Source organism: Oncorhynchus nerka, linkage group LG15, assembly GCF_034236695.1.
Source record: "Oncorhynchus nerka isolate Pitt River linkage group LG15, Oner_Uvic_2.0, whole genome shotgun sequence".
In the NCBI taxonomy this organism is placed as follows: domain Eukaryota; kingdom Metazoa; phylum Chordata; class Actinopteri; order Salmoniformes; family Salmonidae; genus Oncorhynchus; species Oncorhynchus nerka.
Genome location: NC_088410.1, coordinates 86,284,122 through 86,312,018, shown reverse-complemented (window position 1 = coordinate 86,312,018; position 27,897 = coordinate 86,284,122). Strand labels below are relative to the sequence as shown.

General features: G+C 40.5%; 4 protein-coding genes across 5 annotated transcripts; 3 read left to right on the top strand and 1 right to left on the bottom strand.

Annotated features, from left to right (window-relative positions):
- Positions 1-878: 878 nt before the first annotated feature.
- On the top strand, positions 879-13,467 carry h6pd (hexose-6-phosphate dehydrogenase (glucose 1-dehydrogenase)). Its single transcript, XM_029683904.2, has 5 exons — positions 879-940; positions 4,083-4,758; positions 6,662-6,779; positions 6,891-7,160; positions 7,556-13,467. The coding sequence occupies exons 2-5, from the start codon at positions 4,108-4,110 to the stop codon at positions 8,902-8,904; spliced, it is 2,388 nt and encodes a 795-aa protein (XP_029539764.1). The 5' UTR covers positions 879-940; positions 4,083-4,107; the 3' UTR covers positions 8,905-13,467.
- Positions 13,468-15,435: 1,968 nt separating this feature from the next.
- Positions 15,436-19,482, top strand: rbp7b (retinol binding protein 7b, cellular). Its single transcript, XM_029683903.2, has 4 exons — positions 15,436-15,582; positions 18,626-18,804; positions 19,064-19,165; positions 19,256-19,482. The coding sequence occupies exons 1-4, from the start codon at positions 15,510-15,512 to the stop codon at positions 19,307-19,309; spliced, it is 408 nt and encodes a 135-aa protein (XP_029539763.1). The 5' UTR covers positions 15,436-15,509; the 3' UTR covers positions 19,310-19,482.
- Positions 19,483-19,641: 159 nt separating this feature from the next.
- On the top strand, positions 19,642-22,965 carry cenps (centromere protein S). Its single transcript, XM_029683902.2, has 5 exons — positions 19,642-19,889; positions 20,011-20,134; positions 21,869-21,902; positions 22,176-22,242; positions 22,457-22,965. Exons 1-5 carry the CDS (start codon positions 19,803-19,805, stop codon positions 22,562-22,564), a joined length of 420 nt encoding a protein of 139 aa, XP_029539762.1. The 5' UTR covers positions 19,642-19,802; the 3' UTR covers positions 22,565-22,965.
- On the bottom strand, positions 22,665-26,919 carry LOC115143450 (TAR DNA-binding protein 43-like). Of its 2 annotated transcripts, XR_003865635.2 has the most exons (6): positions 26,110-26,919; positions 25,750-25,913; positions 25,241-25,381; positions 24,923-25,093; positions 23,785-24,828; positions 22,665-23,136 (listed from the first exon to the last, which is right to left on the bottom strand). XR_003865635.2 is itself a non-coding variant. In XM_029683900.2 (5 exons), the coding sequence occupies exons 1-5, from the start codon at positions 26,348-26,350 to the stop codon at positions 24,325-24,327; spliced, it is 1,221 nt and encodes a 406-aa protein (XP_029539760.1). In that variant the 5' UTR covers positions 26,351-26,919; the 3' UTR covers positions 22,665-24,324. The 2 variants fall into 2 exon arrangements, 1 of the variants encoding a protein (XP_029539760.1); XM_029683900.2 differs by having other exon boundaries at positions 22,665-24,828.
- Between the last annotated feature and the right edge of the window lie 978 nt (positions 26,920-27,897).

Below are 27,897 nucleotides of genomic sequence, written 5' to 3'. Positions count from 1 at the left end.
CTGGTGTTCAACCTTCCCAAGTTCTCTCACGTCACCCCGCTCCTCCGCTCTCTCCACTGGCTTCCAGTTGAAGCTCACATCCGCTACAAGACCATGGTGCTTGCCTACGGAGCTGTGAGGGGAACGGCACCTCAGTACCTCCAGGCTCTGATCAGGCCCTACACCCAAACAAGGGCACTGCGTTCATCCACCTCTGGCCTGCTCGCCTCCCTACCACTGAGGAAGTACAGTTCCCGCTCAGCCCAGTCAAAACTGTTCGCTGCTCTGGCCCCCCAATGGTGGAACAAACTCCCTCACGACGCCAGGACAGCGGAGTCAATCACCACCTTCCGGAGACACCTGAAACCTCACCTCTTTAAGGAATACCTAGGATAGGATAAAGTAATCCTTCTCACCCCCCTTAAAAGACCTAGATGCACTATTGTAAAGTGGCTGTTCCACTGGATGTCATAAGGTGAAAGCACCAATTTGTAAGTCGCTCTGGATAAGAGCGTCTGCTAAATGACTTAAATGTAATGTAAATGTAAGACGATGTCAGTTCAGCCGCACGCAGTGAAATAGCCTAGGCGACAGGCTACTGCCATGCTCGGCTTTCGTTTTCTTTTTCAATTCCCAAAAACTGTCAGCCGTAACTTTTTATGTGTAGTTACAGGTGAACAACTGCACTCTTTTTTTTATTGTAAAATTGTAATAAAAATCTAAAGCAACACAAATCAATGCATTTGCATCTGACCTAATGGTTTAATGCAGGATCCCAATGTAACTGACTGAACAATTACGCCTCTGGTGAAATGTACGGGTTATTTGGTATGCTCATATATCTGTGAAACGCATAATTTATTCAAGCGCTCAGATATCACGTGACTGCACTAGGAAGTGTCTTTTGACATAAATATCGATGGATGCGATCTTTCATCGAACTCGACTGTCGAGAGAGAAGGTAAACTTAATTTCCATAGAATATATATATATGTATATATATATATATATATATATATATATATATATATATATATATATTGTATATATTTATTTTTTTCAGACTAGGCTAGTTTGAATAGTTTGAGTGAGATCGATTAATTTATTATTTTTTTATGTTCAGACTAGGTTAGTTTGAATAGTTTGAGTGAGATGGATTAATTTATTATTTTTTTATGTTCAGACTAGGTTAGTGTGAATAGTTTGAGTGAGATGGATTAATTTATTATTTTTTTATGTTCAGAGTAGGTTAGTGTGAATAGTTTGAGTGAGATGGATTAGTTTATTATTTTTTATGTTCAGACTAGGTTAGTTTGAATAGTTTGAGTGAGATGGATTAATTTATTATTTTTTATGTTCAGACTTGGTTAGTTTGAATAGTTTGAGTGAGATGGATTAGCTATACAACATTATTTTATTGTGATTGTAAATGGACAGAAACGCTGTTGTTGGGTAACATTGTATCCATCTATTGCATGGCTGAAGTCAGACAGCTAGCAGGTGTAACTGTCCTGTTAAGAACTCTTTAAAAACAAAAATGTTTTTTAATATATATTGACTTTCAATAGATAGATTGTGATGGCAGGGCCATAGGTGAGAGGACACTATTCATGACAAATACATCATATTTTAGACAGGGTTATTTAGTTCATTTTTGTATTTCAGTCAGAAATTAATAGTAGGAGAAAATAGTATCCAAACGCAAGCTGTTATTGCTTATTTTTCAAGGTTTAACATATCATTTGGATGTACATGTGATAAACACACTAGGCAGAAGGTGGATGTTAAACCATTTGGTTCTGTTTTTTAGTTGAGTGAAGGCTTCAAAGGCTCAATACATTTGCACTGGGTGTGTTATGAGTTTCTACAAAGTTCCACATTTATTGAGTGTAGGCTACTGTATAATTTCAGGATGGTACATTTTTGACTTTCCAATATCCAGCCTTTCTGATCATCTGGAGGACTGTGTTGCAATTCTCTAATATCCTCATAGGCAGACTGGGTTAACAATGTGAGCCCTGTTGTTATTCATCAGGCTGCTATGGGCTATCTAGTGTTTCCCCCACAATAGAACCTTTGAGAAGTTATTCATTCAATGGTTTGTTAGTTCTGCATTTATCATGAGTTAATACTTAATCGGTACTCAAAATATGTATTTATAGTATTTTGTACACTATTTGCTGGGACTCAGTTAATCCCTCATAATCATAAATGAGTCGTTCTGTATAAAAATGGGACAACTATGTATCCATGTAATTTTTTATTTCCCTGAAAGGTCAAAGACATTTTCTCAGGAGGATTGGGATTTAGACAAATGGGATAGGTATCTAAAATGATTTTTGAGATGGTTCCTATATCTTTGCCACTATGGTTCCTATATCTTTGCCACTATGGTTCCTATATCTTTGCCACTATGGTTCCTATATCTTTGCCACTACGGTTCCTATATCTTTGCCACTATGGTTCCTATATCTTTGCCACTATGGTTCCTATATCTTTGCCACTATGGTTCCTATATCTTTGCCACTATGGTTCCTATATCTTTGCCACTATGGTTCCTATATCTTTGCCACTATGGTTCCTATATCTTTGCCACTATGGTTCCTATATCTTTGCCACTATGGTTCCTATATCTTTGCCACTATGGTTCCTATATCTTTGCCACTATGGTTCCTATATCTTTGCCACTATGGTTCTATATCTTTGCCACTATGGTTCCTATATCTTTGCCACTATGGTTCCTATATCTTTGCCACTATGGTTCCTATATCTTTGCCACTATGGTTCCTATATCTTTGCCACTATGGTTCCTATATCTTTGCCACTATGGTTCCTATATCTTTGCCACTATGGTTCCTATATCTTTGCCACTATGGTTCCTATATCTTTGCCACTATGGTTCCTATATCTTTGCCACTATGGTTCCTATATCTTTGCCACTATGGTTCCTATATCTTTGCCACTATGGTTCCTATATCTTTGCCACTATGGTTCCTATATCTTTGCCACTATGGTTCCTATATCTTTGCCACTATGGTTCCTATATCTTTGCCACTATGGTTCCTATATCTTTGCCACTAGCCTAACTTACAATGTGCAGACAGTACAGAGCAAGTCTTTATGTCACTGTCACTGAAATCATTATACAATGTGTGGTCTTACGTGTGGTAAAGGAGGTTTTGGTTACCCAAAGTTTCAAGAACTTAATGCCATGGATATTTGTTCACACTGAATGACCTGGCCTATGTTCATCTTTACTCCTCTTGTTTATTGATCAACATCCTGCAGTCAGAGCTGTGATCTGGGTTGTTTGGATAGGACCACTCCTTAATCTTGACTTATTGTCAGCTAAAAATGTAAATGTTTTAATAAGTTTCCATCCATTCCAAAAGTATTTGATTCCCAGAGGAAATCAGCGGCATTGACTTTTGTTGTTTGCCGTGTAAACTTCAATACTAGACTATGATTTCAGACGTTACAGTGAAGTTACGCAAGCTGTTTACGGTAGATGCCTCGTCTGTTAATCTTGTAAATGTTGACTTAGCCACACTCTTTTCAATGGGCTCAGTCTAGAAACCATTGTCTCTCTCTGCAATTTGAGCGGTCCAGTTGTCTCTAACTTTCCACCCCAAAACGTAGGCCTCAGGGTTCAACCACTTGAATACAATCAATGTGGAAAATGTGAATAACATTTACCACAGGATTGACATGTTATCTACTGACAGAGTAGTTCCCTCAATTTGACACAAATTTCCCTCAATTTGACACATACTTTTACCTACAGATGAACCTATAACAGAGACATGTAAGAAGATTATGTTGGGGGGTGATGTTGTAGTTCATGGAATAGCTAAGAGCCGACACTTTCCACCCACAAACCAAATATGCCACATTATTAAGAGTAGGCTAGGCTGCCTCACAGAATTCCTGCTTGCATTGGCGGAAAACCAATCCACGACTGTAATCAATGTGTGCTTTAAGTGGGTAATTCAGCCACTGTGATTATGGGTTAATAACGTGGAAATACTTAGCAATCCACAACCGGTCTGTAAATCACCTTTTTGAAATTCTCTGATTCTTCTTGCTCTGTCTCTCTCCTGTAGGTGCTGATCTGTGTTGGACCAGAGAATGTGGAAGGTTGTGTGGGCAGCACTGCTGCTTCTGGCCACTGTGTGTGCCCAGAGAGGCTATGCCAAGGAGACCAAGGGAGCACAGAGCCTAGGTCATGTGTCAGTGGTCATAGTGGGAGGTACAGGTGACTTGGCTAAGAAGTACCTGTGGCAGGGCTTCTTCCATCTGTACGCTAACCAGGTCAGTAGCGGCTACAGCTTCTCCTTTTATGGCGGAGGCCTGTCGCCCAACGATAAGGCCACGCCGATCCTGTTTGAAGTGCTGAAGGGAGTGGTCTGTCCTCGGGAGTTGTCTGTGGAGCGCTGTGCCCTGGTGAAGGAGCAGTTCCTGAGGCTGGCTGAGTATCGGCAGTTGAATACTTCAGAGGACTACCAGGCCCTGGGCAAACACCTGACAGAGCAGCTGAGGCAGGAGGGCATAGTGGAGGCCGGCAGGCTGTTCTACATGTCCGTGCCAGCCTTCGCTTATGCGGACATTGCAGAAAAGATCAACAACAGCTGCAGGCCGACTGACGGGGCGTGGTTGAGGGTGGTGCTGGAGAAGCCATTTGGCCATGATTTCAGTAGCGCCCAACTCCTGTCCACTCAACTGGGTGCCTCCCTCAAAGACAACGAGATGTACAGGATCGACCACTATTTAGGGAAGCAGGTGATGTAGGCCTCTTGATCAGTCCATACATAGTAGGTTACACTTTAACACAATACTTCACATTTGAAGCAGGTCTTTGGTTTAATTAAGCTGACCGTCCTGAAATCGGGCACGAGAATGACTTTTTAAAGAATTATGTTGACATTACTTATTTGATTGATTTCAGAAGAGCCAGAGCTTCCTAGGACTATTTAACATCTTCTGGGGGGTGGTCCTTAGAAAAACATTTATCCAGCTTGACTGCTTCACGGCACACACATATGGCAAAGCAATCGCTGAATTTGTCTCGAGGAGGTGGATCTAAATACATAACTTTCATGGCTCTACACTTCCTTAAACCTAAAAGAAGTAATTTGTGTGGAAGTCAAAAAATGGTTTTACATCAGAGGCAGACACATTGCATATGCTCAGAACAACAAAACCGAACCCTTTACATAGCCCTTCTCCCTTTGTCTATAGGAGGAACACACACTGTTTAAATGGCCTGAAAATAGATATATATTTTTTATTTCAACTTTATTTAACCAGGTAGGCTAGTTGAGAACAAGTTCTCATTTGCAACTGCAATCTGGCCAAATTAAAGCAAAGCAGTGTGACACAGACAACAACACAGAGTTACACATGGAGTAAACAATAAACAAGCCAATAACACAATAAACAAATCAATGACACAGTAGAGAAAAGAAAGTCTATATACAGTGTGTGCAAAAGGCATGAGGTGGGCAATTAATAGGCCATAGGAGCGAATAGTTACAATTTAGCAGATTAACACTGGAGTGATAAATGAGCAGATGATGATGTGCAAGTAGAGATACTGGTGTGCAAAAGAGCAGAAAAGTAAATCAAATAAAAACAGTATGGGGATGAGGTACTGTAGATAGATTGGGTGGGCTATTTACAGATGAACTATGTACAGCTGCAGCGATCGGTTAGCTGCTCAGATAGTTGATGTTTAAAGTTGGTGAGGGAAATAAAAGATATACAGAGAAAGGAGTTGGCCCGAGAATTGAACCCTGTGGTACCCCCATAGAGACTTCCAGAGGTACGGACAACATGCCCTCCGATTTGACACACTGAACTCTGTCTGCAAAGTAGTTGGTGAACCAGGCGAGGCAGTCATTAGAAAAACCAAGGCTATTGAGTCTGCCAATAAGAATACGGTGATTGACAGAGTCGAAAGCCTTGGCAAGGTCGATTAAGACGGCTGCACAGTATTGTCTTTCATCGATGGCGGTTATGATATCGTTTAGTACCTTGAGCGTGGCTGAGGTGCACCCGTGACCGGCTCGGAAGCCGGATTGCACAGCGCAGAAGGTACGGTGAGATTCGAAATGGTCAGTGATCTGTTTATTAACTTGGCTTTCGAAGACTTTAGATAGGTAGGGCAGGATGGATATAGGTCTGTAACAGTTTGGGTCTAGGGTGTCACCCCCTTTGAAGAGGGGGATGACCGTGGCAGCTTTCCAATCTTTAGGGATGGGGATGATTTAGACAGTCCAAAATCTGTTAAATTTATGAACATCACTAACTATATGTTTGGTAAAGTAATAAAGAAGGTGAAATATTTTGGGTAGATAGTTAGAAACAGATTCTAACTTTATACTGTATGGACATTATAAAATATGAAAAGGCTTCATTGAGATAATTTTGTCTTTTTATCATATTATATTTGTAAATGTTTTATTATACTTATATTGCCTACTAGATAATATGGGTTGAAAAGTTGTTTTTCTTTCTCAGACATAAATAAACAATTAGAGGTGAAAGCCAAGGTCATAGGGGGGACACTACTACATTGATACAATTCTGCCCTTTTGCAAGATTGATGACTAAAACCTTAGCGAAGCAGTGCAAAACGACTCAACTGGTTTTAATTCTAATGTTTGTTTCTTATTCTCAAAAGGTTGTCTCTAAGATTTTGCCATTCAGAAGGGAGAACAGCAAGCATCTGGATCTTATCTGGAACAAGCACCACATTGAGAGAGTTGAGATTGTACTGAAGGAGACCCTGGATGCCAAAGGTACTGTATAGTTAAAGTGTATTAACCCCCTCTATAAAATATGTGATGGAGATAGTAACATCACCTGTCAGGGAGTTTTTGGATGTTTAATTTAATCTCCCTTTGTCACAGGTCGCATCTCCTTCTATGAACAGTATGGCGTGATCAGGGACGTGATACAGAACCACCTGACTGAGGTCATGACCCTTCTGACCATGGAGCTCCCATCCAACCTGAGCAACACTAAGGAAGTCCTCAAGAACAAGCTGAAGATCTTCAGTGCCTTGCAGCGCCTGGACAGGGACTGTGCTGCCATTGGTCAGTACCAGGCCTACAATGCAGAGTTACAGGAAGAACTGAGCAAAACAAGGGAACACTTCAGCCTCACCCCCACCTTCGCTGGTAAGTGTCATGAGAACGTTTGTCTGTAGGAGATCTTCTATTCAGCCTGTGCATTAAAGGCTTATTAAAGGAGAAATGTTTTGTCATATAGTAATAACATATGATTAGGGCCATGTGTTTTGGGCAATAATGTTACATGATCTGGTTGTTAACCTTTTATTTAAAGCTTTTTCATCAAACTATCCCCCTTTCTTTTTATGTCAGATTTTCCCAGCACCATCCTCAGACAAATGCTTTCATTTTTGGTGTAATTCTGATTTCTTGAAAAGGCTTAAAATAAAGGTTAAAGTCTCAGTCATGTGACATGATAGTCCAAATCACAGGGCCCTACATGTGATACATAGGTTATTATTATTTATTTTTTTCAGTGATAAAACAGTTTTTTTCTATTTCAGGTATAATGGTGCACATTGACCTAGCCCAGTACGAAGGCATGCCAGTCATTCTGACCTCAGGGAAGATGCTGGATGAGCGCGTAGGCTACGCTCGCATTCTGTTCAAGAATGACATCTTCTGTATCCAGAGCCACAGCAGCGTCCACTGCAAGCCCAAGCAGATTGTGTTCTACTTTGGCCACGGCACTCTGCAGTACCCAGCCATTCTCGTGAGTAAGAACCTGTTCAAGCCAGACCTGATGGACACTGAGTGGAAGGAGGTAACAGAACACAAAGATGTCAGTGTATTAGGTTTGCCCATCTCAGACTACTACGTGCTGACGCCAACGGTGGAGAGGGAGGCTTACGCAGAACTCATTTTGCACATCTTCCAAGGCCGGAAGGACAGCTTTATCAGTGCTGAGAACCTGCTGGCCTCCTGGAGTTTCTGGACACCTCTCCTGCAGAGCCTGGCCGACACCTTTCCCCGCCTGTATCCCGGGGGAGCGGACAATGGCAACATGCTGGATTTCAAACTGTTGGGACGGAAGGTGACCTTCGCCAATGAGGCACTGGTCATGGTCACCCAGGACCACATGGGCGGGTCTGGGAGGGAGAGCTTCCAGGTGATGCAGGGTAAGTACCGCAGCGCTGACATGGTGTCTGCCTGGCCCGAGGAGCTCATCGTGCGGCTGGCCGGAGACCTGCAGGTTGCAGCGGAGAACGCGGTAAGGGAGGGCGGACGCTTCCACCTCGCCCTCTCCGGGGGCTCCAGTCCCCTAGCTCTGTTTCAGAGGCTGGCCCGTCACCACTACTCCTTCCCCTGGAGGGACACCCACGTGTGGATGGTGGACGAGCGATGCGTGCCTCTCACAGAGTTGGACTCCAACTTCCGCACCCTGCACGACCACCTGCTCCAACACGTGAAGATGTCCTACTTCAACATCCACCCCATGCCGGTGCAGATGAACCAGCGGCTGTGTGTGGAGGAGGATAGTGGAGCGCTGCTCTATGAGAGCGACATCACCCAGTTGGTTAATGCTTCCAGCTTCCACTTTGTCCTGCTGGGAGTGGGCTACGACGGCCACACTGCCTCTCTGTTCCCAGGCAGCAAACTAGATGCAAGTGGGAACAGTCTAGTAGCCTTCACCGAGAGCCCAGCCAAGCCTCACCAGCGTATGAGCCTCACCCTCAAGGCTATCAACCAGGCCCAGAAAGTAGGTGTGCTGGTGATGGGTAAGAGCAAACATGAGCTGGTCACTCAGCTCAGTCGAGTCAAGGACAACCCAAAACATTGGCCCATCACTGGGATCCGGCCGACCAGTGGCAGGCTAGTATGGTACATAGACTATGATGCTCTTTTAGGATAGGGGATACTGTAGCAATGAAATTATGTGGATTCAATTCATGATTTGGATTAAATTAATGATTTGCTGTAGTTTTACTCTTTTGCTGTATTTTGACCAAGAATGTAAAGTAATGATAAAGTTCTGTTGATTCTGTGCACCTTACTTAAAGTTTAAGGTAGATGTGGTATATATTTTATTTTTCAATATACAAGATGTAGGGTTAATGAGGTGTGTGTGTGATGCACTCATGTATTTTAAAGAAGTATGAGTTTTTTTTATCTCAGGAAAGCAAAGTGGATATGGAAGTTTGTTGTTCAGATAATGAATAATTATTAAAAGACTAACTATATTTCATATAGTTGTAAAAACAGTACATTTTCTCATAAAGATACCTGTTCTCCACTGAACCAGCATATAATATGATTGTTAAAAGGGGATTTTGAACTGTGAAAGGCCAATAATTTAGGTAAAAATGAATGATCAACAGATAATGTAGGCTATAGCCATGTATTATTGTATTTGTGCCTCAATGACAAAAGAAATCAAACTGCATAATCAAATCAAATCAAATGTATTTATATAGCCCTTCTTACATCAGCTGATATCTCAAAGTGCTGTACAGAAACCCAGCCTAAAACCCCAAACAGCAAACAATGCAGGTGTAGAAGCACGGTGGCTAGGAAAAACTCCCTAGAAAGGCCAAAACCTGTACTGTCCAGTACGTTCAATTACCACAAAGCACATTCTGATCCATTGCTGCTTTTGTTTTAATCAGTGCTCGTGAATTCAAAAAACTAAAATGATGATCAAATTGTATTACTTGTTATCTATGTAAAATGTCCACAGCCTTTGACCCGAATGGGTGCCAGCACAGTATTTCCTAATACTTCCTCTTTTAATGTGACAAAGTGAAATGGTGCTTGTATGTGGTTTTAGAAGATGTGACCTTCCAAATACTTTTTTAAATAGATTTAAAACAGGTTGATGAAGGTTGGTCGAACCTCTTCACTACGTTTACCTTAATTAAGGTCTGGAAGCTTCACGTATACATTTAAGGTCATTTCCGATTGAGCTGACATATGTAGCATTCACCGTGAATGCAGTCTCAGTGATCCCGGGAACTTTGCCTTTTTATCATCATCTATTGAGTTATAATGCAGATCTTCTGCGATACGGATGGAATCCAGCCCTATTTATACAAAGAGGTGTATGTTTAATATACTTATGGTGCTTGTGAAAAGGATTCAATTAGGTTTCAATTTGATGTTTGTAGATACAAGGTTCTATCTGACATTTTGGTTAAAAAAATTGTTAGTCACATATAATTTATCTTTAGATGGTTCTTCATGTGCCTGTGAAGTTCGATTTTTGAAAAAGTTAAGTTAAAATTGTTTTTATATATATACAGTACCAGTCAGAAGTTTGGACATTCCAGGTTTTGTATTTATTTGTACTATTTTCTACATTGTAGAATAATAGTGAAGACGTCAAAACTATGAAATAACACATATGGAATCATGTTGTAACCAAAAAAGTATTAAACAAAGCTTCTTCAAAGTAGCCAGCCACCCTTTGCATTGATGACAGCTTTGCACACCCTTGGCATTCTCTCAACCAGCTTCATGAGGTAGTCATCTGGAATGTATTTCAGTTAACAGGTGTGCCTTGTTAAAAATGTATTTGTGGAATTTCTTTCCTTCTTAATGCGTTTGAGCCAATCAGTTGTGTTGTGACAAGGTAGGGGTGGAATACAGAAGATAGCCCTATTTGGTAAAAGTACATATTATGGCAAGAATAGCTCAAATAAGCAAAGAGAAACGACAGTCCATCATTACTTTCAGACATGAAGGTCAGTCTATCTGGAAAATTTCAAGAACTTTGAAAGTTTCTTGAAGTGCAGTCGCAAAAACCTTCAAGCGCTGTGATGAAACTGGCTCTCATGAGGACCGCCACAGGAAAGGAAGACCCAGAGTTACCTCTGCTGCAGAGGATAAGTTCATTAGAGTTACCAGCCTCAGAAATTGTAGCGCAAATAAATTCTTCACAGAGTTCAAGTAACAAACACATCTCAACATCAACTGTTCAGAGTATACTGCATGAATCAGGCCTTCATGGTCATATTTATGCAAAACAAAACACTACTAAAGGACACCAATAATAAGAAGAGACTTGTTTGGGCCAAGAAACATGAGCAATGGACATTAGACCGGTGGAAATCTGTCCTTTGGTCTCATCAATCTTAATTTGAGATTTTTGTTTCGAACCGCTGTGTCTTTCTGAGACACAGAGTAGGTGCACGGATGATCTCTGCATGTGTGGTTCCCACCATGAAGCATGGAGGAGGAGGTGTGATGGTGTGGGGGTGCTTTGCTGGTGACACTGTCAGTGATTTATTTAGAATTCAAGCCACACTTAACCAGCATGGCTACCACAGCATTCTGCAGCGATACGCCATCCCATCTGAATTGCGCTTAGTGGGACTATCATTTGCTTTTCAACAGGATACTGAGCCAAAACACAGAGACAAACACATCTCCGGGCTGTGTAAGGGCTATTTGATCAAGAAGGAGAGTGATGGAGTGCTGCATCAAATGACCTGGCCTCCAAAATCACCCGACCTCAACCCAATTGAGATGGTTTGTGATGAGTTGGACCGCAGAGTGAAGGAAAAGCAGCCAACAAGTGATCAGCATATGTGGGAACTCCTTCAAGACTGTTGGAAAGGCATTCCAGGTAAAGCTGGTGGAGAGAATGCCAAGACTGTGCAAGCTGTCATCAAGGCAAAGGGTGGCTACTTTGAAGAATCTAAAATCTAAAATATATTTTGATTTGTTTTAACACTTTTTTGGTTACGACATGATTCCATATGTGTTATTTCATAGTTTTGATGTCTTCACTAGTATGTAGAAAATAGTAAAAATATAGAAAAACCCTTGAAGGAGTAGGTGTGTCCACACTTTTGACTGGTACTGTACATATAAGTTCTATCTGCATAAACCCATTTGAACTTGGCACTAAGGTTCTTTCTGCAATCCAATCACAAACCTGAACAAATACAGACAGACCAATCAGACCACGTCTTTGACATTTCCCTCTAAGTATGGTCTAGCCAGCAATAACGGCACGGCAGCAAAAAACAAACCTGTCAGTAATCATTAAGTCATTTATCTAATCATAATACCTGTCGTAATGTATTTGGTGATGTCTTCTGAGTCTATCATTTACGTATTCAAATAGCTACAGTTAGAACCTTATAGTCCCATTGTCTCAAAATGTTGTAGCACTTAATTATTCTCAATGTTGTAAGTTAGTTGTCACCAACTGGTTAATCGCTTTCCCCAAGCGGATCTCCAAGGCATTCCTAGTTGACCACTAAACACTTCTGTGAGGTGCCGCTTTTGTCTGACAAGTATTTTTCGTTGCTCATACAGGAGTAATAATTTGTTGAAAAAAAAAATCTTATCAGGGGGTACTGCAGCATCCTCAGCACCCGTACTTCCCGTGGCTATGTATAGACCTACCACTGGCCAATCAGATAGCTCAGATCACCAGTTCTGCACAGCTTCCTCAAGCCTAGACTGCAAAAAGAAGCCTTGAACACACAGCAAAGTTGATACTGAGATTTCAAAAACTATGACTAGAGAGAGACTCAATGAATACACCAAAAAGCTTCTGATTTGACAAGTAAGTTCGTGTTTAAGTTGTTATTCAGCACTGTCAACACTTTGTTCAACACTTTTATAAGCCATAAAATGTGCATTCTCCCTACTTCCACTCACGCTACATCAGCACTGCAGCTGGAATGAATGAGTAGCAAAGTGTATCGATAAACATCCGTTGTTATTAGTGGCTTATCTTTTTTAATATCGAGAAATATTTCACTTTCTCTGGACAATGTCATAGGAGTAACAACATGAATTGGTGCATGAGGCAGAAATAATGAAGTGCTACTTGAGTTTCGCCATCGGCTGGAAGGCTGTCTCCTTTTCTCAGCGGAGGGAGGGAGAGTGGAGGGATGGTTGGTCAGGTGAGACAGCCTACCTGCTGCTCCATCCCACCCCTCAGATTGAGTAAAAAAAAGTTTTAAAAGTTAAAAAAAAAAAGCTTATTATTATGCTCCATCGTCTGTGCCTCACAAGTAATACAACAAATGATCTATTACTAGTGTGATCATATACTATTTTTTCAATGTCATTTTAAAATGGTCTGAGAAGAACAACATTGGCAGGGCAAATTCAAGCAGAGCCAATATGCAGTGATAATGTATTCGGCCTATAGCCTACTGCACAAACCTCATTGCTGCATAACTTTTTAAAATTGGTTAATGTTGATCTCGGCTTGCATTTTGACTCAGAAAGTGATCTTGACTCAGAAAAGGTTGGTGACCACTGTTGTAAGTGAAAGTGTGGTTTGTTCCATATCACTTGAGGTTCAAAAAGGCTATGAATGAAGGATTCGCTAATGTTATTATTTTTTTTTACATCTGGGGACCGAACACCACTTTTCTATATACTGTACACAAATGGAATTACTGTAACATGTAGTCACTTTTTAAACACAAGGAAATAAACTACAGCTTTCACAGCTCTTTCTGCACAGATTCTTTATTTTTAACTGTGTGATTTCAAACTAAGGAATATTTGAGCATAAATGTTGGGTGCTTGAAAAATCTATATGCCCCTTCATAGTTAATTCGATACTCACAGTCAGATTAATTTAATGTTTATAAACAGATATGAACACCAATTGCTTTCGTAGTATACCACATTAAGGAAAGGGGATATTTAAAGTCACTACATACTACACCAGTCACCATACTGTGCAACAGTATTGCTTGCTAGTGATATCCTAGAAACAGCATAAATGATGGAAGGATGGCTCTGTGGAGCATGTATCTAATTGCAGCCTGGAGCAGCTGCAAGCTTAAATAAATATGTATTGCGAAAACGTTTCTAGCCTGTCTATTTATGGGTAACAGGATTTACATTTTATTAACAGGGTTGGCCTTAAAATGTGGGACAGATGTAAATAATACACTAATCACATGAAATAAATAATACTCTTCTGAAATTACTTGGTCAAAGCAACAAAATAATTAGGGCTTTACATTGATGGTGAAACTTGGAAACATTGTGGGATTAAGGGAGTTAATATCTTCCTAGAAGTGATAGAACATGTCAAAATGCTGAATTTTGGCATTTTAGCAAGCCTTTATTCAAATTAAGAATCTGATTTATTGAATTCTCAATGTGGTCTATATTAAAGGGCCTTCATTTAATATAAACAGCTTTTAAAATTCAATATTGGTGCACAATTTCTACTTAAAATATCAAAGGGAATCAAAAAGCACTCTTTTCGTGGAAAGACCCACGTACTTTAAAAGTACATTTAGATTGTTGCAATGAATGCAATGACCCAATCTGATTGAACTATGAGGAGGGTCAAAATGACCAAAGCTTGTCTCTACTGCCATCTCTCTTTCATCATAATCAAATCAATTTATTATGAACTTGGCTAAAATAAAATTAAACATTGCTTTTGCCAAAAGCCAAACAATTGTGAGGAGCACACCTCATTAAAACTACAAGACATAGCTATCAAAAATATGTTTACAAAGCAGGATGTAGCCATGAAGGATGAGACAATGAAGGCAGTGAGATTGTTCAGAAGAGGCTGCTGGCAATATCGAGAGGACTTAGGCCTGAGGGATTTATACTCTCAATCAGAAGCTTGACATGGTACACACTGCATGTATGACTTCAAATTAAAAGCTTTTCGTTGTAAATTTGAATTTACTTACCTGGTTAACACATACAATTGAGGGATGACAACGAGTGCCACAAAGATTGGATTAATTATCTGACTGCAAATAAAAGGTTTCTAAGACCAGAATTAGATTCATGTTCATTTAGAATAAGTTATTAATTGAAAACATGTCATCAATAGTACAAAGAAAAGGAAAGAAATCGCCATCAGATTATTTTTCACAACACAAGAAGCCACCAACTAGTTATTGTTCATTGTCATCATAGAAATGAGACCCAGACCCAATCTGTGAATAGACCTTAACACCTCCAACACTTACAATTTATCATTTGATCCCTTGGTATGATATTCCGGGTATACTGTGCTAATGCGTAATGTAGCATTGTGCCCATTCATTTTGAATAAACTCTGCCAAAGAAGTGAGAGGTGATAGGCCTTGATGACACATCCTTCCCTGTTCTAACTACTGTGAAAATGATCATCCAACCAGGCTTTTCATCATACTCTGGTGTGTGTCCATGTGAATGAAACTGTATAACATGTATTCTAGTCACCTTTCACATTGTTGGAAAGAGAGACACTAAAGAATGTGCACATATGTTTGATGCATTATAGCCTACTCTATTTCGAGACGCCTATCTCAAATGTTATTTCCTCATATAATTGTGCAAAAAGTCATGTTCCGCCCTCCACCAGGCTACTCCTCTACTCTATTGTCCAACTAAGCAACCAACTACGAGAGGTAAACCAAATCCCCGCCCTATATTAACACACCATGGGACATCCTAGAGACTTTAATTCTCTTCATTCTAACAACTGCTGTCTATTGAAGGTTTGAGACGGCCACACAAGTATCCACCATGCCTACCGACTACAGTGGCACATGGGACATGACTAGTAATGAAAACTTTGAAAGTTACATGGTTGCTCTTGGTAAGTTCTCTTTTTACATTTTCTTATGTTTTTAGGCAAGTGACTTTGATGACAATAATATTGACTATTTATTGATGAATTAATTAGGGTGAGTATTGGTAAAGTGGGACACGTTATGAAAATGTGTATCCCGAACACCTTACCGAATCATCTCATTGTCTTAACCCCCAACATGATATTCTAAACAGCTTAAGAAAGAAATATTAAACACAGGATGGATGGCTCTTTTCTACAAACACAAATTGTGCTGAGGCCACATTTTTTAAGTCGATGCTGGCAAATTGGGACACCTTGATTGACAAAGTGGGACACTTCATTCTTTATTGTAAAGAAGGATAAATTAGAGTATATGAGTATTTTTAATATTTTTATGATAAACTTCAATTGTTCATACAAATGAAATGTATAGAAACATGCTTTATGTATTTTTGTGGAACATTAAGAATGATCATTTATAATTATTATTATCATCATCATCATTCTTGATATTAATTCTATGATGTAGCCTATATGTAATTGTATAGCCTATAAATAAAATGAACTTCATCTAGATCTATCAGCTTAACATTCTCAACATTACACTCTAACGGACATTTTGTAGAATGAAACCAGAAAGACCTTACCCCTCAACAATTTCATTGACTGTTTTATTGTCAAATACAGCAAAATACACTTTTTTAGTCATCACCTGTAAGGTTATGAATATAGCTAGCTAGGATTGTTTATGTTGGTTAGGTAATATCTTTCTAAGTAAAATGCAGCTATGCTAGCTTTTTATAGCAACCTAGGTGATAGCAGATTTGAGGAAAATGAAATGCAACATGTGAGCCTATTTAGAAAATGGATTTCTATTAAGAAAACATGTATTTCATAATCCCCTGAAATATATTTTCTGCATTAAAATGGCCTAGAGGAGTGTCCCATTTTGACAGTAGGCGATTGGCATACTGGGACACTGTCAAAATGACAATATTGTAAAAAGGTGGGAGTAGTAAGAAAACAATTTACAGTCATTTTGATTTACAATTACATCCCATTACAAAATAGGTCGTAATTAGACACTGAATATCCTTTCTTAGTTTTTTATAACCTTAACATTAGGCATCTAGAGACAGGTGTCATTACACGGAATGCCACGCCCACAATGATTATCATCACATACGTCCTCACTAACACACAGGCATATTTGTTAATGTACACATTTAAAGATATCCATTACAAAGCTTAAGTGTCACACTTTGCCAGGTGTCCCACTTAACCAATCTGTTGGTAATTAATTAATGCGGACATTAGGTAGGGTAGTGTACCGTTTTATTCAACTGAAATTGATTATCTTTGATTTTTTTTCACTTTTATTGATTAATTAGATAGGCCCATATCTTCAAATCAATAAGTTTTCATAATTCTCATTTCTCTTTTCTGTCAGTAATTCAAAACAATAATAACATGTATGTGATTGTTATTGTCTGAACTCTATGCATGTGTTTATTTTTTCTTTAGTATGTGGCACATATGGGGGCACCTGCAGGGTTAGGGTTACATTCTAAATGTAATATGTTACAGTGACTAGTTACCTGTCCAAAAGTGTAATCAGTAACATACATTTTGTATTAGCCTACCCCAAAATCTGTAACATAATTGGATTACTTAGCCTGGCTGCAGCACTTGAGACCAAGAGGAGTGCAACCAATTCATTACCTCCAAAAACAAACATGTTTTTCAAAACAACAACAAAAGGGCCCAAGCATCCTCCTACGAAGCCAGAAACTGGACACCTAGCCATGGCCCGGGACTGGAAGATGCTTGTCGATATTGGCCAGCAACTCATTTTTCCACCTGAGATTGCTTCTACCAACCTTAAGCCAGACATGGTACTCTGGTCCCCTTCACGAAAGGCTGTGTACATCATAGAGCTCACAGTCCTGTGGGAAAACTCTGTTGAAGAGGCCTACGAGTGCAAGACACTGCGTTACACAGAGTTGGCAGCAGACGCAACTCAGCGTGGCTGGAATGCAAAAGTCTGGCCAGTTGAAGTGGGATGCAGAGGATTTGTGGCTTCTTCCACCATCAGGTTGCTGAAAGAACTTGGAATCCATGGACAGGCTCTGCAGCAGACCGTCAGAGCAGTTTCTCAAGCAGCTGAAAGAGGCAGCCAGTGGATCTGGATCAAACGGAAGGACCCTTGCTGGGCTATAACTTCATGACCCCCCACCCCCACCTGAGAACCCAATTCAGATCCCTCCAACTTGAGGAGGGCATATGAGGTATGCGGTCAGCTGTAGGGCTGGCTCAGGGAAGAGGACGCCCCTGCCTTGCATAGTCCCGTGGGACATCTTAATTGGGCATGGGACACAAGCTAAGGCTTGATCACCCTTTAGCTGGCCACCTTTGATGAGGGTGTTTAATGATTAAAGGCCGAAACACTCACTGATTCGAAGGCACACTACTGAGGATGTGTCCCAAAATTGACATCTTAACCCAGTCTAAGAAATAAACCTCCCATGCCACTCTGTCAACATCACGGCAAATCTCATGTGAGTGCATACCATCTATTGGCACAATGAACAGTTTTTAACATCTCGTCCCGTGTTTATCGATTCTTGAGTTACTTTTGGATTACTTTCCCCGTCAAAGGCATTAGAAGAAGACAAAAAGGTTTCATCAAACACATTTGATGTCCTCATAGTGGTCTGTGACTTGTGGTCAGACTTGCTCAGGTGGAACAAACTTAAACTTTTAATGCTAAATTATAATATATATTATTATAATATACATTGAGAGTACAAAACATTAAGAACACCTTCCTAATATTGAATTGCAATGTCTATCTTCTTTCTTTTGCTCAACATGCTCACCAGTAGAATTATAACTCCATATAATATGAAGCTTAACTTCTTTCGAAATACATTCTGAAGAATTAAAATGTGTAACTTTGGAATTATGGTTCATAGCCTAGCTCACCAGTTTCCTACTGAGAATGGATTGGAAATGTTCAGTCTCTTAGGATATATTTGTAACACATGCAGGATTTCTTTCCTTACAGGCATTGATTTTGCAACACGCAAGATTGCAAACATGTTGAAACCTCAGAAAGTGATTGAGCAAGACGGGGATTCTTTCACCATCAAAACATTCACTACCTTCAAAAACTACACAGTCTCATTCAAGATTGGGGAAGAGTTTGAGGAGGTGACCAAAGCCATGGATAACAGAAAAGTCCAGGTAGAAACTTGCAATTTACAGTTCCTATGGGCGCCGGCACTTTATCATTTACGTCATATCATTATCATGATGAATAGAACCCTTTTTGTTATTTTGCTCCTTATTGCTTATTGAACTGTGGTTATTAATATGGCAACATTGAGGACAATATGTAACAGAGCTGTCTATAAGCCTGTTTCAAGCAAGCTGGCGCTGTCCCAGCTGTTTTAAAGTTATGGTCCACACAACCCATTGTGATAAGTACTCTTGTTAATTACAGACGGTGGTCAACTGGGACAATGATAAACTGGTGTGTGTTCAGAAGGGAGAGAAGAAGAACAGAGGGTGGACACACTGGATAGAAGGAGATGAGCTCTATCTGGCATGTAGCATGTACTCATATCTTTTAATTACATTGATGGCATTTGTATTAGTAGGACTAACTGTTATGCATTTTTCCTCTCTCTTATAGGAAATCACCTGTGGGGATAAAGTCTGCAAGCAGATTTATAAAAGGAGTGCTTGATAATTCTTTCACCATAAAGTTTGCACAATATTTCTTCAACCTTACATTTGCTAAATATTCTTCATAAATGTATCACTAATATGACATGCTCATGGTATGTTTTGAGTATGCAAAATAATTAAAATAAAATAGTCAACATGTTAACAACATGAATAAAAACAACATGATATACATTTGAGGATTTCGTGACTATGTACAATAATTTTAATCTACTAAAAACCATGAATAAAGCACTGGACCATGAATGCATTGTTTTGTAATACTCCAGCCCAGCAGGTGGTGCTATAGGCCTAGTATTGGTTCAATTGGATGACACCATCCGCCTTTCTAAGCGCGCAATTTTTCAAGTTTAGCGGAATTTGATTTGTCGTAAAGATTATTCCATGCCCATTAGCTAGCTACTCTAGAAACGATTGTACATATTGTTTCGTTTTCTGTTTTAAATATCATCTGGTGAAAAAGTGTATGAGTAAACCAGTGTGGTAGGCTATGTATGCTATCCACTACTAGCTGCCGAGCTAACGTGAACTATCGGGAGAAAATGGCAACAGCAATGGACGAGGAGGAAAGAAAACTTCAGGTGCAACTTTTACCTTTGATTTATTCATTCACAATTATATATGTGTCTTGGAAGCACGTGTTGTCAGTTAGATGAAGATGGACAAGGCTAGTATTTACTCATGTTTCCACTAAACCCGTAGAGACTGAAAGCAGCAGTCCACTATACAGTGGGAAGACTGTGTCAAAGCATTGGTGAGGATCATCAGAAGGAATTCAGTCGACAGGTTATAGCAGCAATAGCTGAAACGACATTCAGGCAATGTGGTGAGTATTATAATAACAAACATCAACAAATAATGTCTTTAGGGAAGGGGAGATTGCTGTGCATGACTGGTAGCAAGAGGGCCCTGATGAGTTCGTTATGAACATCTTTGTGCACGGTCTCCACCTTGGGTTTGCTCTGTCCAAACACCAGTCAAATTCACATGTTATTCTGTCCCAGTCCAGAAACTGCCCCTACATGGGATGGATTTGATTGGTAAACATGGTAATAATGTAGTTCCAACTTGCCAAATGACAGGCTTGGTATTCTTGTCAACATATTATTGACATATTTGGGTCTTGGGGAGTTTACTGGAACATCTTGAGACTCAAAAGGATTTGTCCAAACACCCTCATGGCTTCCTTTCCTCATCGTTTTCCTGAAAGACCAAGGATAGATGGGCAGATGACCATACATACATTGACTATCAAGTCCTCTGACATCAGCGTCATAAATAAAAATAACACTTTCTGTGTATCTCAATGGTCAGATGTAGATTGTTCCCCTTGTCTCCTTTCCTTCATCTGTACTGATGTGGCAAAAAAATAGTCAGGCAGCCTAGCGGAGGTTGTGACTAGATGGAGTGCAGCTAGGATTGGAAGTGACTTTTCGTAGCAGATTAGGAGAGCATTTTAGCTGACCCTAACACTTCCTAACCATAACCCAATTCCCCTAACCTGCTATGTTAATATTCCTTACCTGCTACGAAAAAATAACTTCCGGTTGTAGCTGTATACCACGTAGTCAAAATCCCTAGCGGTTAGAGAGTTGGGCCCGTAACCGAAGGGTCACTGGTTCGAATACCCAAGCCGACAAGTTGAAAAATATAGCTTTGGGAAAAATTAAGCGTCCCCTGTAAAATAATCCGTTTCTCTGGTTTTACTGTTTATAAGTATGTGTTTGGGTAAAAATTCTCATTTTTGTTTTATTCTATAAACTACTGACAACATTTCTCCCAAATAGAAATATTGTCATTTAGAGCATTTATTTGCGGAAAATGACAATTGGTCAAAATAACACAAAATATTCGGTGTTGTCAGACCTCGAATAATGCAAAGAAAATAAGTTCATATTCATTTTTAAACAACACCATACTAATGTTTTAATTTAGGAAGAGTTCAGAAATCAATATTTGGTGGAATAACCCTGATTTTTCAATCACAGCTTTCATGTGTCTTGGCATGCTCTCCACCAGTCTTTCACATTGATGTTGGGTGACTTTGTCACTCCTGGCACAAAAATTCAAGCAGCTCGGTTTTTGTTTGATGTCTTGTGACCATCCATCTTCCCCTTGATCACATTCCAGAGGTTTTCAATGGGGTTCAGGTCTGGAGATTGGGCTGGTCATGATCTGGTGGTCCTCCATCCACACCTTGATTAACTTGGCTGTGTGGCATAGAGCATTGTCCTGCTGGAAAACCAATCCTCAGAGTTGTGGAACATTGTCATAGAAGGAAGAAAGTTTTCTTCCAGGACAACCTTGTACGTGGCTTGATTAATGCTTTCTTCACAAAGACTAATCTGCCCGATTCCAGCTTTGCTGAAGCACCCCCAGATCATCACCGATCCTCCAAGTTTCACAGTGGGTGCGAGACCTGGAGAGGCCTACAAGCCAGTGTCTCGCACCCACTGAAATTTGGTGGAGGATCGGTGATGATCTGGGGGCCACTTTACACTGAAATTCTTCTGCTTGTATGTTTCAGATGATTGACAGCATTTCTTTTTTTCCTTTTTAGATATTTTTGCAAAGGACTTGGAGGCCTTTGCAAGGTAAAAGGTCTTCACACAGCTTGTATTGGTGTTATGCAATCCGTGTTTATTCAGATTGACAATCCTGCTGTCACAAATAAATGGTTTCCAGTCCCTCATTTATGCAATGTTCAGTTAGGTGGGGTGATTGGCATCAAATGCTCTGCAGGGTCCATTGTAAACAGAATAAAAGGTTCCTTCAGCAAGTATAAGGCAAGACCATGAAGTTTAATCATTTGCTTCTGTTTCATAATCAGATTAAGACTAACGTGTGTTGCGGGGGTTAAATTGTAGGCATGCCAAAAGAAGCACAGTATCTGTAGAGGATGTGAAGCTTACAGCTCGTCGAAGTACAGCACTGGTGGGTATTGGCTAATTTAACAATAAGTCACAGGTTTGATTAACAGTCAGTTCTTGAAGCTTTATTGTATTGTTTTATGATGGACCCAACCTGACAACTGTTATGGTACCAGTCATATTTGGACCCTTATTAGGGAGTTGTTTTCCACAGCAACATAGGTATTTGCAATGGTATTGTCTCCTACGTTTGAAATAACGAACACTCTCTTTTCTAGTCTAACTTCATACAAAGGAAGAGTGAAGAGATTGCCAGCGCCAACCAGGAGCAGAGAGACACAAGGAAGAAGATTGCAGGGAAGAGGAAGAATACAGAGATGGTGTAGAGAGGGAAAACATGCTACCCTAGTACTAAGTGAATGGGTTTGATTATACAGAAAGTTAATAGCATGTGTACTTTTACTAATACAGCATCAACTGCTCGACCAAACTTGCAGAAAATATTTATTGAATACAATCCAAGTAGTACAGCAATTTTATCTTCATTGGCTGAAATGTAAGCACTGTTCCAATGTCTTCTCCAAATGTATTTACAGATCTACACATTAACACCAGTTCAATACAAGGGCAACAGGTGTTCCCATTCACTATTGAGATGTGCTGTAATATCCTTTGTGTACACAATCTGAAATATCAACCTGTTCATTGTCTTGTCCCAAAGAATAGATTAGTTCTACCCAATGCTGCAATGTTATTTTAAAATAGCCAAATAAACAACTTGTCATCAGGTCTGATTAGAAATGTATCCAAACTTACTACCTCATTCGGACTCCTTTTAGGTTACCATAAATATAAGAGACCCCATTTCAAGCCTGTGAGGACTTCAGTCTTCATCCTTCAGGACACTGACTCCAGTCCGGGTTCAGATGGAAACCTCGGTCAGCAGTGTCCAAGGTCCCTAGATATGTGAATTAAATTAGATTTCGACAACTCAAATGTCACAAAAGTACCCAGTATTCATATAAGCATATCTATTCAAAAACAAAGTTTTATTAGAGAACTCTTATTTGACATGTCTGAATCACACTGGGAAATATGACAACCACTCCATGCTCTCACACCAACACTCACGTCCCCAGTGTCCTCGGCAGGTGTCATCCACATCAAGTTCACACTTACAGAGCATCAATAACAAGGAAAGAAACCACACACACCATACAGCATTCAGGTCAGGTAGGTTATATAAGCAAGACAAATATTCAGCACAACATTCCACACTACATTTGTGTACTACTTCTGCACTTGATCAATAAGGGTAGGAAAAATTGCTACAATAAAAGATCTTGAAGTACTACTAAATGAAAGTCCATTTTAGGGGGAAGGAGCTTGTAGCATCTGCAGCTTCCATTCACTCTCACAAAAGCAGTCAAATTGGGCTCTTTCATCGCACAACCAGTCCGTTTCACGCTTTCTTTTTCTCTCTCCGTTCGCTCACTCATCGATTCACTCTTCGCCACAAGCCATCCTCAGTCGCACTCATGAGTTCTTAAAATGTCAGCTGCGCAGTTCTTTCCATTAAAAAGTGGATAAAAAATGAAACACCCACCGTCTCTTAGAACATGCGGAGTGAAGCCGTTGTTTGATGGCAAAGCATTTACAGATGGGAAGAGGGAGAGTGATACTGACATCACCCAAAGAATGCTGCCAAAGAGGAGCTTCTTCCCAGGAAAATGGAAGAGAAGTGAACTGCAGAAGAGATTGTAGTGAAGGTTTTTTTCCATTGAACTTGACTGCAAATAAAGTTGCACTTAAACATTTCAGTTTCAACCAGATTCTTTCCAATGCAAGATTGTTGTCAAATATATATATATATGGATGATTTCTCATGCATTTTCAGAAACATCACAACTCACAATACATGCCTTTAAGAATCCAGTTGAAAATAGGTCAGGACAAACTTAAAGTAGCACTTAAGCTGAACACTCTGGTAAATAATAATTCACCTCAAACACTTTCTAAATTAAATCTTGAGCATTTTCCAAATTTACAAAACATTTGACAAAAGCGTTTAGCTATCAAATACGCGTAACACCAGAAATAGATTTGGAAAAAGACATCTCACAATACTTACCATACAAACTATTACTTACATACCCCACCCTGAAGACTTGGACTCCATACTGGAGCCAAATCCTCCTGAGCTAAACCCACTACCACTGGTTGTTGAATTAGAACCGGTACCCCAACCTAGACTGGCTGAGCTGGCGCCGTAGTTACTGTTGCCTGTGCTGTAGGCCTGGCTCTGATCCCTGGTGGAGCTAGTCTGCCCAGTAGAGGTGGTGCCTGAGGTGGCAGTCTGCCCTTGTTGACTAGCCAACATACCCATCATTCCCCAACTGCTCTGCAGGGCAGCTTGAGCAGCAGCCATCATGGCAGGGTTCAGACTAAAGTTGCCAAAATTAGCCATATTACTCCCGGCACTGCTCCCTAACCCTGTGCGGTTACTACCAAAGCCCTGAGCCCCAAACCCATTTCCAAACCGCCCTGCTCGCTCCATCATCTGCCTACTGCCGTGCTTTGGCTCAGCGTTTGAGATGTGCACGCTGACCCCCTTAATAATCAGGTCCTCTCCACATAGGGAACTGGCAACCTGGACAGAAAAAAAAAACATGCCAGTGACATTAAAGGGGTAATTCAGCAGATGGCAAAAAAAATTATGCCTTTCAATTTGCAGTGGCACCAACCTGGTCATCGGCAAAGCTGACGAAGGCAAAGGCACGAAAGGGCTTGGGGATGAAGACGTCAGTGACCTCGCCATACTGCATGAAGAACTGGCGCAGCTCATCAGCGGAAATGTCTTCAGTGCAACGGCCTACAAACACTTTCCTGCTTCTCATGGGCTCATCTGGACCTTGCTGTTTTACAAAAGGTAGAAAAAAAGTCTTGCACATTAACAATATATATGGCATTAGGGGGAGGTGGTGGGACTGTGTGGTCTGAAATAAGCGCTCTTGCCATTAATGATCCATGTTACTACATGCCATACAGATACAAACACCCACCTTGGAGTTGGGGAGTTTGCAGTCACACCATCTTCCATCAATCATGTGGCGTTGAGAGATCACTTTATCTTGAGTTTCATACTCGGTAAACCTCACAAAGCCAAATCCCTTTGAGTTTCCAGTCTTCACATCTCGTTTCACCTGTAAGTATGAGCATGGGGTTAAAACCTACATTTCCCCTTTAAACATTTTGGGTTAATCTGCAGTTGCTACATTCATTTTGGGACATAAATGATATGTACCCATTGATTCATGAAGAATATAACTAAGAACTGCCTTGCGTGGCTATGTTTCTCCAGATCCAACCCGTAGCAAAATGGTGGTGGAGAGAAAGCTTTGTCATTGTTTAAACAGCTCACTGCCGCTTTAAAATGTCTCAAATGTTAGTTTAGTAGGAACCACAGATATAGCAAGGCCTTGCACATTAGAGCTGTGTAAAAGGGGGAAAGAAATGGATCCACAGCACTCAAGTGACCGGCATGAATGAAATTGCTAATCGGATACTTTACCTGTACCATGATGACTTCCCCAAAGGTGCTGAAGTAATCTTTCAGGTCCTGTTCAGATGTCTTCCATGGCAACCCCAGTACAATCAGGTCTGAAGTCTTCATGTCACCCCTCTTCATCTTTACAGCCGAGGAGGCATCAATCTCGTCCATTTTCCTTTTGTTGTCTGAAATAGTGTGGTACAGCTCATTCAATCGCTGTTGGAACACTACAGACATTTGCCTAGCTAGATACTCATTCCATGTGATGCATATAACTAGGGAACAGTTGACGCTTGAATAATTTATTATATATGTATTATAATGCATTTGTCCACCAGTTGGTGGCTAATAAAATAACACGTAAAAAGTCCGTCACCATACCTTTGGGATAATTGACGACATAGACCAAATTGCCCCAGCCGTTTTCAGGTGCATGAAGAATCCCTTCCACCAAACGGACCCCTCGCATGCACTGCGAAACTGGACTCCTGAATCGTAGGCCGCAGGCCCCTGGAAACTGAGCTGCCACAGTAGAAAGCAACACTGTGCCATCATCCTCGGATGGGATCTCCATGGGCTCCTCATTCTCTTCTTCGGCCACGCGAATGTACACCTCTGCCATTTTTACGCACAACGCCTTTTCTTAGCCCAAATCACAGCACTGGCAAGCTGACGTTAGATAGTCAAGTGTTTAGAGGCCTATGCCCGATGACACGAACCGATTGGTACAAAACAGTCGTGAAAAAAAACAGGGTTTGCAACAAACAAAAAAACAGTTTAGATGTTGAAATGGACGCTATTTATCTTGATTAAACCAAATTGTATTTAAACGACATAAGAGTTTGAGATATTCTCGCAAACGAGGTTACCACGGTCCCACTCCCAGTGTTCCTTTGTTAGGTTGGCTAGCTAACGTTAGCTAGCTGTGTCATCGACACCGGACGACGACCTCGCTATAGCAATGTGGCTATGAATGCGCTAACGGCGTCTATCGCACTGTTGGTCCTAAAAATTGAAATGTGGTGTAAGAAAACTGAAATCGAGCAATCATATAATTAACGTGAAGTCTTAACTCCGTTTTCTTATCTAACATGCACGTATCACTGCAGATGCAAAGCAAATATTTACGCTCAAAAGCATCTGCGACAACATGAAACACCGCTGTACTTTCAGATCAAAATGGCATTATGTCAGTCATGGACGAAGTACGTCATGTCAGATCATCTCATTGTAAACGGAGGGAGGGTGTTGTGCATCTAGGAAATTACAGAAAATGATAAATAATTATTTCAAGGTAACTGCACAATTTTTACTGTGATCTCTTAAAACATCTGTATTTTCCTAAAAAAAAATGTACCCTTGGGTAAACTGATTATACCCACCTGAGATCCATACTCGATGACAACTGGGACGTCCCCCCCTATGTAAAGATTGGATGAACCCATTTTCTTCCCTCCATGACTTTCTGTGACAACTGGGGACCAATGAACGTTTCGTCTATAAGGGCTTTAGTCAAATTCAATTCTCGTGACAGCAGGTTAGGAGAATTCGGAGAAAGGGTAAAGGTTAGCCATAATACCCCAAAATTATAATTGACGTCAATTTCACAAAAGCTGTATCCCATCTAGACAAGATCAGGGAACAAGCGTCACCAACATTCCGGATAGGAATTCCAGGCTGCTGGCCCGCTCTCCCATGTTGTTGTTAGCCATAGCAACATGCATCACGGGAGGGAAGAAAGCACCTCAAAATGGCTCGTTTGTTGAAATTATACTGTACACACTTGGGGCGCTAGTAATGTCTACAAGCCACCCCTGGACGTCCCACTTCTGACACCCCAATCCACTGTAGCGAACAGCGGGAGCATTGCACCAACAGGAATTAGAACCAAGGTTGCCCGACCACAATGCGCAAGCCACAACCCCAAGATATGTTTATAATGGGCTTAAACGGCTGGGGTCGCGTAACATGAATGCAAAACAAACACAGGAGTCAACTATTCATTAAAACCCCTATCTGCGAAGACAAACACAACCAACCATTAGGGTCACGTACAAACATTTTAAGTAGCCTATTGCGCTTTTACTTTGCATTGTTGGAATGTGAATGTTGTTTGGTGAGGGTTCCTTTCATTATTTGCACTAACAGGCAATATAGTTAATCTACATA

Coding starts and splice junctions, on each gene's coding strand:
- h6pd (XM_029683904.2), top strand. CDS start 4,108: ATGTGGAAGGTTGTGTGGGCAGCACTGCTGCTTCTGGCCACTGTGTGT. Junction 4,759..6,661: donor ACCACTATTTAGGGAAGCAG/GTGATGTAGGCC, acceptor TATTCTCAAAAG/GTTGTCTCTAAGATTTTGCC. Junction 6,780..6,890: donor GGAGACCCTGGATGCCAAAG/GTACTGTATAGT, acceptor CCTTTGTCACAG/GTCGCATCTCCTTCTATGAA.
- rbp7b (XM_029683903.2), top strand. CDS start 15,510: ATGCCTACCGACTACAGTGGCACATGGGACATGACTAGTAATGAAAAC. Junction 15,583..18,625: donor AAGTTACATGGTTGCTCTTG/GTAAGTTCTCTT, acceptor CTTTCCTTACAG/GCATTGATTTTGCAACACGC. Junction 18,805..19,063: donor TGGATAACAGAAAAGTCCAG/GTAGAAACTTGC, acceptor TGTTAATTACAG/ACGGTGGTCAACTGGGACAA.
- cenps (XM_029683902.2), top strand. CDS start 19,803: ATGCTATCCACTACTAGCTGCCGAGCTAACGTGAACTATCGGGAGAAA. Junction 19,890..20,010: donor AGGAGGAAAGAAAACTTCAG/GTGCAACTTTTA, acceptor CTAAACCCGTAG/AGACTGAAAGCAGCAGTCCA. Junction 20,135..21,868: donor AACGACATTCAGGCAATGTG/GTGAGTATTATA, acceptor TTTCCTTTTTAG/ATATTTTTGCAAAGGACTTG.
- LOC115143450 (XM_029683900.2), bottom strand. CDS start 26,350: ATGGCAGAGGTGTACATTCGCGTGGCCGAAGAAGAGAATGAGGAGCCC. Junction 25,382..25,749: donor GGGAAGTCATCATGGTACAG/GTAAAGTATCCG, acceptor TCATACTTACAG/GTGAAACGAGATGTGAAGAC. Junction 25,094..25,240: donor GCAAACTCCCCAACTCCAAG/GTGGGTGTTTGT, acceptor TTTGTAAAACAG/CAAGGTCCAGATGAGCCCAT.